At 40.5% G+C, this 15,039-nt stretch overlaps 1 protein-coding gene across 1 annotated transcript in view; it reads right to left on the bottom strand.

Moving 5' to 3' along the window:
* The window catches only part of COL24A1 (collagen type XXIV alpha 1 chain), a 148,410-nt gene that overhangs the window by 131,893 nt on the left and 1,478 nt on the right, over positions 1-15,039 (bottom strand). Inside the window, exons 2-5 of the mRNA XM_074833197.1 lie at positions 12,631-12,739; positions 9,766-9,860; positions 9,638-9,699; positions 1,839-3,142 (exon numbers count right to left, since the gene is read on the bottom strand). Coding sequence (XP_074689298.1) covers positions 1,839-3,142; positions 9,638-9,699; positions 9,766-9,860; positions 12,631-12,739 — 1,570 coding nt within the window. The remainder of the gene's footprint in view (positions 1-1,838; positions 3,143-9,637; positions 9,700-9,765; positions 9,861-12,630; positions 12,740-15,039) is intronic.

Below are 15,039 nucleotides of genomic sequence, written 5' to 3' on the forward strand. Positions count from 1 at the left end.
ACTATACCAAACACAAGGTCTGTTCTAACTGCCTTCCTGATGAGATAAATTTCTGCATCCCCAGTCTGTAAGACAGGCATAGAAAATGCTAACATAGACATCTTTGAACTCTCCAAATCAGCTATCATCTTTCACAGAATCACAGAATCATCTAGGTTGGAAAAGACCTTGAAGATCATCCAGTCCAACCATCAACCCAACATTAACAGTTCCCAACTACACCGTATCCCTCAGCGCTAAGTCGACCCTACTCTTAAACACCTCCAGGGATGGGGACTCCACCACCTCCCTGGGCAGCCCAGTCCAACACCTAACAACCCGTTCTGTAAAGAAATACTTCCTAATATCCAGTCTAAACCTTCCCTGGCACAACTTGAGTCCATCTTTGACACTGTATGTATTGTGCCTGTGTCTAGGAAAAAAAACGGAGCATTTGCTTGGTGTTTCTTGGTAATGCAAACACCCAACAGCATTCTCAGCAGCCACTTCTGTGCCATGTAAAAAAGAATGGATTTAACTTTCTTGGCTGTAACTGACTGAAATCACAATGTACAAGCTATGTGTTAAAGTTAAAAGTTTCAGTTAGCAGTTACTAAACATCCTAAGCTCCAAAAATGGAAATTAACCTCATGTTGATGGCAGGTACATACTTAGTGATATGTCTCCATAAATACTATTGTAAGGGACAAAAAGGAAAAAAAAAAAAAAAAAGACAGACTTCACATTCAAAAAAGATTAAGCAAGAACACCCCGAACTTACGTGAATTACTTGTTAACACATTTTTCAATTGTGTAACAATCCCTTTGCATCTGGATCCTACTTAGAGTAGACCTGAATTTTTAAATATATTTTCAGTTGCTGACTACCTTAAGAAAAAAAAATATTTCAGTGCTGAAAGAATACATGCCATAAATTTATGGGCACATCCAAATATATATTAGGAGCTGCTTAACAGATATGAAATTGCTTTCCAGTAATAACCAGACAAATGCACACACACAAAAAAAAGAACAAGTGGAATTATCTACTCCATGCTACGCTTTAAAAATTTTAACCAAAAACTCATAGACAAGCACTATCACATTACTCAGGCCAAGCAGGAACTGCTGTTCATTCTTGTCTAGCTTCATATATATTGCTTCCATTTTTATGTATTAAAAAGTTTATGAGCCCTGTGCACACAATAAAAAAGGACAAACAGGTTTCTATTGAAATCACTACTGTGCATTTGCAATTGTTTCAGGGATCACTTACCCTGTGAACTGAAAATATGCCACAAAATCTTGTAAAACTGTTCTAAAAATTCTTTTACATGCAGGTTTGCATGACCGCGTAACCTTCAGTTATGAATGGTTTTACCAGTCTGGATTCAGCCACTGGTCTCTTTCTACAATTATGAATTTTGATAGCATTGTTCAAATGAGAAAACTATGTCAGTCTTCCAAACAGCCTGATTGTTCTTTTCACAGATCAGTGTCTACATTTCTGTACTGTATGAACTTATCCTGTAATTTTATTAAGTGAGCAGTCTCCATAATTAGCAGTTACAAACATCTGGCTGCATTTCAAATTTTAAAGAAGTCTGGGTTGCCTACCACTTCACCAAAATGTCAATATCTTGAATGTCTTTCTATTCTGCCAGTAAGTGAAAATATACAACACTTACACCAAAATTACATGCGGGAAAGAGACATACTTAAGGCAGACGAACATTTGTACAGTACAGCCGGAAGAAGTTGCAGTCACAGCTTTGGCATGCTTTGCAAGGTTTCTTTCAAAGCCTCTGTTAAATGTATGTTGCTGCATTATAGTAAAAATAGCAGTAAAGATAACTTACAGGAGGTCCAGTTTCCCCCTTTGGACCTCTGACACTTTCCATTTCAAACATTTTGTCAAGATCTTCATAGTCATAAACATAATTATCAATACCAATTTCATAACTGTTTTCTGTGTGATAAGTCTCATCAGCATCAAATGCACCTTCCTGCCCTGGACTGAGCTGATTATCCAGAGTGAGATCAGCAGGCAAACTGTACAGGGTTGCGTTGAAGATTTGCTGCTTTTTGCTTGGTTCATCTAAATGCTGTTTTGCTTTGTCCATTCCCTTGCTTTTAGTTTTACTCTGTTTTACAGGGGAGATCAGAGAAGGTTCACTTTGTCTGCCTGCATCTTCCATGGTATTATCTAAAGTATTTGGATATGATCCTGTGGGGGTTTTAGTGATGTTTCTTTTTTTCCTTGTCTCCTGCTGATGAAGAGGCAGATCAACATTCTCCTGGAGTTCTGTTTCAGGCCAAGCTTCCAGCAACAAAGGTTTGGCCTCTGCAAACTCTGATGCAGAGACATTTCTTGACTCAAAGTATTCTGGTAGAAAGTGAATCTGAGCGACACTGGTAACAGGAATGTTTGATGCTTCTCTCTTTCTATAAGCTGATATACCTTCTGACTGGCTTTTCTCGGCAGTCATCATATTTGAAAAAATATCCAGCCCATCTGACACATGTGGAGCTCCTAGCAGAGATCGATACGTTTCAGCCTGGCGACACTGCTGTTTCACATATTTACAATAGTTTGCAGAGGCTTCTGCAGAGGGAATAATATCTAGCTGACATATAACTCCTTCAAAGCTGACAGAGTGAGAGTTCATCCTTCCCAGGGTAAATAAACCATCCAAATCAAATGTCTCCAGTTCAGAAAGTATTTCCCTGCTATAGTACTTTTTTCCACACTCAGCAAATATTGAGACAGTCTTGTCTCTAATGTCAATGGCAAATGAATGCCATTGTTCATTATGAACACTATAATCAAAGTATACGGACTGCTTCCCCCCAGTGTGCACCACTACCTTTCTTGGTAGCAGCTGGACACCAAACTGCAGTCTGCTTTTGTTCCTAATACTGAAAAGGAAAGCGTTATTTACTCTGTACGAGTACAACCCAACCAATACGGTGAACTGCTGCCCTAGATTTGATGGTATGACTTGAATGATGGGGGACTCAATATGTGCATCACTAGTTAGCACAACTCCTGATACGGTTAGACGAACACCCTGAAGTAACAGAGATGATGTTGAGGGCACTGTCGTCTCTGAGGGCTGCTGAACATCTTTCACAAGGCCTAGTTGATGAAGAACATCTATTGCTGTAAAAAGAAATAAAGGCATACTGTTGATTTTGTTTAAGAGCTCATAAATTCAGATCCACATAAACAAATGTATGCACATCTTAACAAATCTGTACTTCCCAGAGCATATATACTGCACACAGCAAGGCCATCAAATCCCTGTGTAAGGCACATCAATCTTTCACATAAATCAAAGAAATAATTAAAGCCAGAACAAAATTTCCATCTTTAAAAAAAACCCCAAACCACACAGAAAGGCCCATGTAATGCCCATTGTAGGTTAATCCATTTATGAAACTGAGAAATTCCCATTTGCGGTCTTTAACCTTTTCACAGTAGTCAGTGAACACACTTTGTTAGTTCCTTATTTGTTTGGCTAATCCTGCCTACTCTTTGAGCAGACAATTTTTTTTTTTTAAACTTTTTCTTCACAAAGCATTCTGCAGGAAAACCATGCTTTTCCCCTTTATCTAAAAAGCTTAAATGAAAGCATTTGAGGGAAGTGTTGCTTTGTTTTTAAGAAAGGTCAAGCTATTTGTAACACAGTAACACCTCAATACAGCACCAAAAGATAGTCACTGTCTCAAAGCAAAATACAAAGGTAAGCCTTGCCAAGGAGCTACTACGTGCTGCGGAGGTAATTCAGCTGGTACCTGGGAAGAATTGCTGTGCTTCCACCAGGGAGCTCTCCTCCTGCTAAGCAAGGCCCTGTGACTTTATACAGCTGGCTTCAGAGGGAATTGTCTTCCTAGTGGGATCACCCTGTGATCTGTGTATCTGTGCCAAAGATAGTCAGAGTAAAAGAAAACAATGATCTTCCCAAGGGGAGATGCAACGGTGTGCTGCTGCCTCCTCTCCCTCCACACAGTTTACTTGTTGGGGTCATGGATGAAGTGAACTCTGCAAAAGCAGAAGTGGTGAAGAGCAAGGAAAGGGGAGAAATGTCAGGACCCAAGCAGCAGTGCTCTGATCTTCTGGCTCGTCTGTCCTCCCAGAAAACATAAGGCTGCAGCTACCCAGACAAGATATTAAGAGTGCTCTCCACAGCAGGAGACAGCAGTGGACATTAAGGAGACTGAGAAACCAACTGTCCTACTGATTTATGTCCTATAGATTTGGCTTTGGCATATAGAAGTCTAGATAGACCTTCCTACAGGGTGGAATGCACAGGTGTTTTCACGGTTGGATTTTCTAGTGTCTTATATAATGTGAACTTTGTGCTTTAGCTCTTTTCTTAGCCTGGACCTTACAGTATCTCCATCGTTTACCTAGCTAAATATCCTCACCTAATAGGCAGAAACACATCTAGCCTCCTGACAAACTGAAATCATAGCTGACCTGGGGTAAGAAATCAAAGCCACTTTCCTCCTAAAGGGTAAATCAATGGTCAAAGATGACTGAATCCATTTGGTATTGCCTAAATCAGATTTAGGCATGTTGGAGTTGGTGGTCATAAACATCTTCTTCCTTCAGAATGAATATAAGGACACTATTAGATCCCTTATGATGCAGCTGAAACAGAAACACTACAAAGGCTTGAACAGGAGCTAAACTGCATGTCCCCAGCAGTCTTGCCATAGGGTCACAAAATAAGACAGCATTTACAGCATTGATTGGTAAAACTGCTTGTCTGGGTGTTTGTGAAAGGTGCTACAGAAATACTGCAGAGATTGAGACAAAACACAATCATGAAAATAAGAGACAAGAAGGCCGGGGGCTAAAACACATGACATGAGAAAAGGCTGAAGGAGCTACATTTATTTGGCCTGGAGATGGGAAGTTTTGGGAGAATCTAATTACAATTGTCCATTATCTGAATTGGAGTTATAGGGAAAACAGAAAAGCTGAGGAGTAACAAGCACAAGCTGCAACACAAGAAATTCCAGCTCCATACAAGGAAAAAGCATTCTCACCACAAAAGTGGTTAAGTGCTGGACCAGGGGGCCAGAGACATTGTGCAATCTCCATTCTTGGAGATTTTCAAAGCCCAACTGGACAGGACCCAATAACCTGAACTAACTTCAGTATTGACCCTGATCTCAGCAGGAGGTAGGACCAGATGAGTTCAAGGTCCCTCTAACCTAAATTTTCTGATTTTCTGCACAAGGGGAAATGGAACATTGTAGTTTTCATAAACAGCACTGCACAGAAGCATAGGGTATCACGTTTTTTGGAATAACTGGCTGGACCTACGCTTCAGTGAACTACCTATATTAAAAATGACTAGTAGTATCTAACAGTTGCACTGATCTAATAAGTTTGACTGGGAAAAGACTGGCACTTTACATAGCATTTAGCTGAGCATACTTTTATTATACACCCTGCGCTTATATTAAGTAAATAAAGCTATTAAATGGCATTAAAAAAATTTGGAATAACCAAGAAAATTAAGGATTCTCTGTTAAGAAAAAAGAGCAACTGAAACAAATGGATGTTCTCTCTTAAGTGGAAAAAAGGTCTCCTTTCCCAGTCTTCCCTTTCTCTGTTTACTGAATGTATTCATAGCAAACTTTAAGAATAGACAGCTGTTGGCTTAGTTTCTGTGGTAAATTATGAAAAGAGACCGAGATTTCCTTGAGAGTGGTTTATAAATTGGAAGTAAAAGCATCAACCTGAATGCACTGTACATCTTGAAAATTAATTACACACCTTGTAGTGTTTCTAGTCATGTTTGAGATTCATGGACATGCCAAGATTATCCTGGCGGGTAGCCAGCACAGACAGAGGTATGGAGAAAGCATATCTTTACAGAAAGTCACGTGTACGCCAATTTCTCAAGATGTTTTGCCTCAGAGCAATTCATTTACTATGGCTGTATTTTTATCTGTCAAACTGATAACAGAGGTCAGGTTATAATAGAGCTTTGAAGCACAATGCATCTGTTAATGAACCACCACACTTTCCCAGGACCCTAGTCCTGCATGGTCTGCATGTAGTTATGGAGGAGAAAGCTGTATTGCCCTTGGGAAAGCTCAGAAGAAACACAGGTCCTGAGCTCTGGGCACTGCAGAGGTCTTAGACATGCAAATAATATCCCAAGGCTGGAGACACCGTTCCAGCACTTCTGTGCAATGGCTGGGCCAGCTGACTGCACAGAGAATAGCTAATAATCTAACCTAAAGTTGTGCCTAAATATCACATCCTAACCTGAAATATTTGGCAAGAACTTGGTATTTTAAAATATTTTTAATTATATATTTGTATTTAAAAATAACAATGCACATGATCTGTCTGAAGTATTATAAATTGAAGTATACGACAAAAAGCTTAAACTGCTTTAAAAGTCAATTAAAAAAAAAAAGACACTTACCGCTACTAAATTTCAAATTGCAAGCAAAATTGCCAAAATTTTGGCAGTTTTGATTTGAAAACAGCACATTGTTTAAAAGTTATTTAAAAAAGAAGAATCATCTGAGAGCATGATGAGAAATAAGACACATTCTCCACATCCTGCAAACAGATTTCTGCGAACAATGACAGGTCCTGAGAAAGCTAAACACAAATACGTGCTGTGTGAAAAATGACAGCAAAAGATTAAGTATCAATTAATTATTCCTTGCTGACTTGCTGTCTGTTAACCCACTGTCAAGCCAAAAGGCTGTTCCAAACTCTTCTGGCCAGTTGTTTCATTTCTGGTCCAACATGTATTTTTATTTCATTTTAAGGCTTTCAGAAGCTCTTGGCAGTACACATGGGTTTGGGAGCAGGCAACCCTCTCAACTCATTCTCCCAGCATGACAACCACTATTTTCTTTACTTATCAGTAGTCAGTTTTCTTTGGTTACCCATGTCTGCATAACATGTGTCTTCACTTACTGTTTACTCAACCCATTAGCTCCCCAAATTTTAACAGCTCATCTTCTTGAAGGAAAAGTTTGAAGTTTTTGGTGTCAAGCACTTACACCTTCTAGGAGGACTTGAAAAATTCACAACCTTTCTGTATCATGAGGGGAGGGAAAACCTAACATGGGCTTTGGAAAAAAAATCTTCAGACCCTCTTGCACAAAAAAAGTTCCAAAAAGGAACTGGGGGGGATGAGGGGATTTGGCTATTTGATTGCTCCACACCCTATTCCATTCATTTTCCACATTCCTCCATACCCATGACTACTCTGAAGACAGGATATTTGGGGTGCTCTCTCCATTTCAGCAATCCTAGTATACACATTACCTGCTTTCCCTTTACCAGTATGGGTAAGTCATTCATCAGCCAGCTCCACCAGAACTGAGAGTAATTACTCATCAGGTTGCCCATTTCCTAGGTGATGCTGCATCTGCAGTTGGGTAAATTAAGATACCTGGCTGCAACCAGTGCTCTCCTGGTCCCCAGGCTGAGTGACTGGCATGGGAAAGCCAACCAGATACATTGATTCTGTATGTTCTTGAGCCACACTCAAAGTACTATTCCCAAAGGTTGAGGCCAAATCTTTACATATTTCACTGAACACAATTCACAGCAGCCTACCAAAATGAACAAGGCATAGCTTCTCAGGTAAAGCATGCACAGGCTGTCCCATCAGCTTGGGAGAAATGGAATTTTACTCTAGCTAGCATCTTCATATTTGGCAGACTACTTTTTCAAAATACAACTGCCAAGAAAATTTTAATAACAACTTAAGTGTTATGTTCCTAATGGGCAGACAATCCCGTCACTGGACAAACTCTAAACACTGCAAATGGAATAGTGCTAACTCTGCAGGTTACATACTGAGGCTGAGGGATACACTTGAGCTGCTCTTTTTTTGAGGAGTCTGCTGTTCACTGAACTGCTCTTTGCACCCTTGTTTACACACTGTGCAAATAAAGTGCATGACAGACCAAATTCCCCCACGGGCAGAAAGTTGCATCAAGGTTCAATGCACCATTTTGATCCCAAGCAAGCACTTAAGGAAAATGAAGTCATGTATGGCATCTGTGCATGGGGGTCGAAGGGGAGTCTTGAATCAGTAAGGTTTCTCATATGGCAATCTAGAAATTCTGTTGAGTAATATATATATATAAAAAAAAGTAAGAAAGCTCCTTAATCCGCTGGTGATAAGTAAAAAATAATCAAATGTGAGCATGTCAAGACCCTTTATCCCATTTTTGCAAAGCTCTGTGCATGGAGGTACTCTCAGCCAAGAGGCAAATAGCCTCAGACTGCACCCACTCTCCCATGTTGCTGTCGACCCCAGTCCTGTAGCCTTCACAGTCCTCGCCTGAAGTTTTGTTAGAAAAGCAGTTCTCAGGCTGAGGCACACGAGAAGTGAGAGAAATTGTTTATTTCTTTGCAGAGGAGGAGGGTGGTCTGGAGGGATGAAGGCAACTCAAACCATCGCTGCACACCTGTCTCTGGCAACCCTTACCTGCTCCCAATACACTAGGAAAGTGCAAACTGCCTCCCAAAACCAGCCTCTTCCCTTGCCATCCCCCCAGGCCTGGAGCAGGGCAGGCCACACATATCTATGGGTGCTACCCCTCCTCCGATGAGGACTTGGCTCAACTATTAGGAAAATCTGGGAAAAACCCATCATCACAAAAGCATATGTCCCCCATTGAGCTGAATGTGAAAAATCAACAACCAATCTTACCAAGAAAACAACGAGCAACTAATGGAAGGCAAAACTACAGAGAGAATAGGGGCAGAGAAAGTAACTGAAGGAAAAAAACAAGCTTTGCCAGTCACAAGGAATGATGAGAAGGAAAAAGGCATTGGTGAGAATACTGGTGGGAGGCTGCTAAAATATCCCACAGGGCTCTAGCAAAACATTATCAGGAATGAGTCTTGCCTTAACCATGCAATCCAGCTGTTCGTATTCAGCTGAGTGTTTGCAATTAAGATACTTACCAGCCAAGGATGACCTATTTCTTGCTTCACCTGTACAGTGAAGGAACATGGCAGAGAACTGATGCTGCCACTTTCCTGGCAGATAAGAAATGACTAAATGGCATGTTAGCCTCCACCACTTCGGGACGCTAATATTCCCACCGCAATCTCTAGTGCAAGCTGCACATCTGGTGCAGTTATAACAGCTGGCAGATTAAAAAAGAAACTAAAAACAAGACAACCCTATTTCCTCACTAACATCTGCATCTGAATACAAAACCAAATGAATACACAATTTAACTTCTTGCTTTAATGATGCCAGCCTAGACTAAGCCTTTATTATATGCAGTGGTTTGCTTGCACAGCCCTAAGTGCAAAGGTAACTCAGTCATAGCTTGCCACCCCCAAGGACACCCACTTGCAGTGAAGACACAATCAAAGCCTTTTCACTGTACAAGGCTTCTCTTTTATGAAGAGCTTGCTTAAATATGTAAGAAATTTCATAGACAGAAAATCTGACTAATTTTCAAAAGGTCATCTTTTCCAAACTGGTTGCTTTAAACTTTTGCTCTCATTATGCTGTAGCTGGTATTTTCTTTAAGCCACCATTAAGGAACTGAACCTAAGGTCACTAATAACAATGGCCATTTACTCTTTTCATCTAGCAACAGATTATACAAATGTCCTGTTACAAAAAAGCCTTCTCACCTTGTTCGGGTACTTGTGCAACACCCACAGCTATACATATTGCAATAAAAAGGAGAGTTTTCCTAAAAGGGAAAGAAAGAAAGAACACGTGAGAAAACATGTACAGTTTCAGAATGCCAAGGAATTACAGGCTTGATTCAACATCCAAAGTCAATGGCAGGATACCATTGACTTCATCAAGTCCTGGATCAAAGCCATCACATTCTACAACTTTCCACTGATGCTGAGAAGGCGTTTTACACAAAGATCAAGGATTATGTATGCCCTCATATAGAGTACATATATTTTACACTGGCTTTTATTAATAAAGTAACTGCATCTGGTTTATATTTTCTTGCAGCAGCCTTCAAATATGAATCCTGCTATGTAGTAAATTTCTTCCTGGAAAGGAAAAAAACAAGTTACTGTAAAGAAACTATACAATAAATGACAAGTTAATGCCTGTAGAGATCATTAGATACTTTTGATCTGCTATCAGTCTTGTCACTATACCCCATCATTTTACCATAAACGAAAACGTTGTGCCACACTTTTGTTCCGGTATTATAAAATTTTGTCATGTTACAAACAAGACATGCTCTTCAAAGTAAAAAAATTCCCATCGCATTTTGACTTAAAACTTCATGCTCAAATAGAAGAGTGCAATACTGATACGTATCATAGGCCTACTGACAGCAACAAACATATATAACATTGATACAGATGTGCTCAAAATTTGCTTTAAATGAGAAGTGCTGGATGTTGGGCAAAGAATACATTTTTTAACCATGGTTAAAAAACAGACTGACTGTTAATATATTAGCCAGATTAGCACTTAATCACACTCTTATCAGTGACTAAATCTTTTAATAAATGAGAAATATATTTTCTGTTAATGTTGAGCATCCAGGCACAGAACTATGTAACAATTATAGTAACCTGTATCTACTTATTCTAAGAAGAAATATTTCTAAAATGTCAGAAATACAGTTCTGATACTAACTGCTCAATAGTTCTGATACTAACAGCTCAACCCTCTTGCTCATTTACATATGTAACCTCATTGATTTTTCATAATGTCAAACACTAGATTGACTGAAAGTGTTTGCCAGACCATGCCAGAGAGCACTTGAGTATCTGAAATACACAGTATTTGAAAGTAACACAGTTGCAACTGAACACCTGTAACTTCATGTGATGTAGCTTCACCAGCTATTTAGTCAGGCTTGCACAGCAAAAGAAGTGCAGGAAGAACACCCTACCACTTTTTACAGGAACATATGGTTCAAACAGCAATGACAGACAAGTTCCTTACACTGAGTGTTCGCTGCCAGGTTGCCTTCAGCTCAGAGGGTAACATAGGCATAAACCAAGTATTAGTAATGCTATAATGACAAGAAATCATGCTATGGCTTAAATATTTTTTTATATATATGTACGTATATACACACACATATATAGCAGTTTTCATGAAAAAATCTTAATATTCCTTTCAAGAGTTTGCAATTCAAACATTCCAGAAACATCCAAGTGCATGCAAATCACAGAACAAAAATCTGGTTTTATCAAATTGCTCAGTGAAACAAAGGAAAAAAATTTTTAAAAGAGTAAAAATTCATTGATCAAGCAGAGGATGGGTTTGATTACATACTCTCCTTCCACTTATGTAGTTTTACTGTGGGGCTTCACCTAGTTTTCAACCCAAGGTCCCCTGAGGGGAAGGGGTACTTCACAGCAGGTGCCACTGCTTCTTGCAGGCCCCCTCCCCAGACCAGTCCAACCCAGGCAGCAGGTACTTCTCAACTGCCCCCTCTCCAAGCCCAGCGCTTGATAGATACTTGCCAACCAAAGTCCACTGGCTGAGGCTTCCCCCAGTTTCTGTTATGAGGAAAAAAACCCATGGCAAATGCTAGGAAGAGAAAGGAAACATTAGAGACCCAAACAATTCCAATTGCTTACAGGTGTGCTGATTAAAAAAGTGCACTATCCACCACCACCCACTCTCCAGCTTGGCAAACCTCTCTGCTGTCCTTTCCTTTTCTACCTGATCAGCAGCCCGGACTGTATTCACAAATTGCCACACCGATTTTCAGACAAAGCACTTGTTTAAGCAAGGTTTCAAGCTACAGGGGCAGGGAATAGAAGCTTTATAAGTTTAGACTAAACCTACTTTTTCTGCTATGATATATCTTAAAGAGTCTCCTGCAGCATTCTTCAAAATATCTGCTCAAAGTTTTCAAGGCAAATAAGTGGGCTGGATCTTGGACAAAATTAGGTCCACTGGTTATAAACCTACACGTGGATTTGCATATTGTGAGAGCTTAAGTTTTGGCAATCAGAACAAGTGAATAATTTAAGGAACAGTAAGGCATGATAACGGTAATATTCTGTCATTGGTATTGCAACTGTAAAACTGTAGATACATCATGCTTTTAGAAGAAAATGCACAGAACGTACAGGATATTCAAAAACATGCATCACTGCTCCAGTTCTCATCACAGAAGGAGAGTGGGGTAGAAACTACACCTCACAAATCCCAATGTGCTTGTAAGGGCATGTTTTTAATTAACCACTGCAGTCCCTAGCTATTCCTTCTCTTCAGGCTTTCTCCTGCTACAGCCATGAAATGTCTACTGGAGTAGTTCTGCCACTCCTGCAAAAGACCTAATATTGACGGTTGTCCAAACAGCAGGTCAGCTACAGGACACTCACTTCATTTTTTTCAGCTCTGAAGACCAGAATTCAAGTTCATAGTTTCTGTGTCACACAATGCATCATCTTTTCATTTAATGAGAAGCTCAGTGACAGGAGATTGCTGTGTTAGGAAGAAAGTCCATGCATTGCACTGTATCAGCTAAAACTCAGGACAACTCTTTATTTATTTATTTGACTTCCATAGGTGCAAAATGGATTCACAATTAAAAATAGCATAAGACATTTTAGTTAACTCCAAAGTCAGGATGCTCAAAGAACTCCAGAGACCAAAATGCAAAGATGACTCCTCTTAACATTACAATAGCCTCTTCTACATCAGCCAGCGACAAGCTGTGTGTCAGGTATCTGCCTCCGTCACCTCCCAGCAAACGTTGTCGGAAGGCAAGAAATTCCAAAATGCTCCCAGGGCTGTAAATTACACAGATGTAAGTGGATACACAGAATCATTTAGTGAGGGGTAAAGACAAATGTCTGGCTTACACAGTGCTCTCCAGCTAATGTCAAGAACAGATGAGTGATCAGCTAAGAGAAAAAACAGGGACCAGAGACAGCCATAGGAATGAAGGTCCTCTACTCCATGGGAAAAGAGTCTTCCTTCTACCTTTTTTCAAAAGTAAAACTTCTTGTAAATGAAACCATGTGCAACCTAAATTGAAGTTGTACAAGGGAAGCCCTCCATGGCCAAAGACGAAAAAATGAAATTCTATCTTTCTGACAGAATACATTCACGCAAACCCTCCCCTCTTGGCCAAGATCACTACTCTGCATTTGCAGCTTTTAAGTCTCCATTCTCACACCACTCTGCCACTAAGTCACCAGGCTCCCTGCTGCGTAATGCCTACATGGCTTGCTGCATCCTCTGCCATAGCTGCCAGGAGCAAAGCAAGCAGCATGCAGAAAGCCTGGACAGCATGCCTTAGCTGAGCACATAGCTCTTGGGGAGACTTGTCCTGCTGGGACACTACAACAGAAAAATGGAAAAGCATGTGGCAGGAAAGACTCTAGCTGACTATTTTTCCCCATTTAACATCACACATGAAGCTGTTCCAATATCTCTTGAGCTTCCTCCCCTCCCACTACTTTTTTGTCCTCTCTCCTATTTTACAGGCAAATACGAGTGGAGGGCAACTATATCATTGTTTGGAGGAAGGCACTATCAAATGTGGTTGAGCTATTCTACCACTTAAAATAGAGCTTATCTTTCTGATAATCTTTGACATCTTGTGGCGTTTTGTCTCTTTCTACAAGTGGACAGCAACTCTCTGCGTTTACTTTTTTCCAGTAGGGGTGATGGATGAATGAGGAAACTGATAATCTTCAAAGCAAGTTGTGGCAAGCTATGATGAAAAATTCCACTCTCTGAAGAATATTCAGCAGTGTACAGAGCTTGGGTTTGGTCAGTGCACAGCAGTATCCTCTTCATTCCAGGCTGGTTTCCTAAACCTCAAGTTTAAAGGAAGAAATACCACTAGCTGGCTGTTAGAGAAGGCAGGAAAATCTTTTCCCAGTGTAACTGGTACAGATGCATTCAACCGTGTGCTCATCAGTGATCACAGAATGTCTTGGGTTGGAAGGGACCTTAAAGGTCACCCAGTTCCAACCCCTCTGCCATGGGCAGGGACACCTTCCACTAGACCAGGTTGCTCAAAGCCCCGTCCAACCTGGCCTTGAACACTGCCAGGGAAGAGAATGGTGATGGTTTAAATACCAGCACCTGCCCCACATGCATTGCTTCATTGGATCTCCTCTGAGGACTGCTGAGAAGGGCCCAGTTTGTGTCCATCAAGCCTGAGAAGGGCTTTGGGAAAGGTAATAGCACCTTGTGGACAGAGATGCCCTGGGCATCTCTAAGATCCCAAGCTGTTAAAAACCTAATCTTTCAAGATCTGAAAAGAAAGATACCTTCCTTTGCTGATATAATGAGATTAGCCAGCAGGTGCAGTGCTGCTTCCCAAGTTTTAAGAGACCTACTATTAACATAGTTTGAGGGGACACAGCCTCCAAAGCCTCTTCCAGGCGGGTGACAGTCCCATGGCCTTTGGGCACAGATGCCACTGTGGACCTAACCAGAGAGGGGAAAGCTCCTGAATCTTGTGTCACAAGTTCACAATTTGAAAGAAGGGGAGAAAGGAGAGACACAAGATAAGGCGAGATGTAGAGGATCAAAAGGTGTATTGCTCTTTCCTTCTAAGGAGCAGTGGCCTCAGAGGAGTCCTACAACAGTGTTGCAGTTTGGAGAAAGGAAACTCCCTGCCTGGTGGTCCACTGACTCTGGACAGCACTTGGCTAAACATGAGAAAGTACCACATCCAGATGAACAGTCAACTCTGTTACTATCTCTAAAAGGGGAAAAAGTAATTATAAGATGCGATTTTAGAAACTTTTTATGAGTACATCCCTGATTTCTTACACTTTTCCTCTGTATTAAGGCAAAAGCATACAGCTCAAATTCCCACTCCTGTGAAATACTCTCTTCTTTCAGGGTTTGTCTCTGTACATTTTGTAGTTTGCTCTTCAAATGTTCTACAACTCAGCACTCAGGAGACAAGGGTAACACAAGGCTGTTTGTGTTTTTAAATTAAATACTCCATCAACAAACTTGGTGAGAGATTTAGAAGACATGCAGCTGTAGGTGTTTTATTTATTTAACCTGCAGAGACACCCCTATACAGGTAGCAGGTCTGACCTAATGGCATTTCCACAAAAAG

This window comes from Strix aluco, chromosome 8 (genome assembly GCF_031877795.1).
Source record: "Strix aluco isolate bStrAlu1 chromosome 8, bStrAlu1.hap1, whole genome shotgun sequence".
Lineage (NCBI taxonomy): Eukaryota > Metazoa > Chordata > Aves > Strigiformes > Strigidae > Strix > Strix aluco.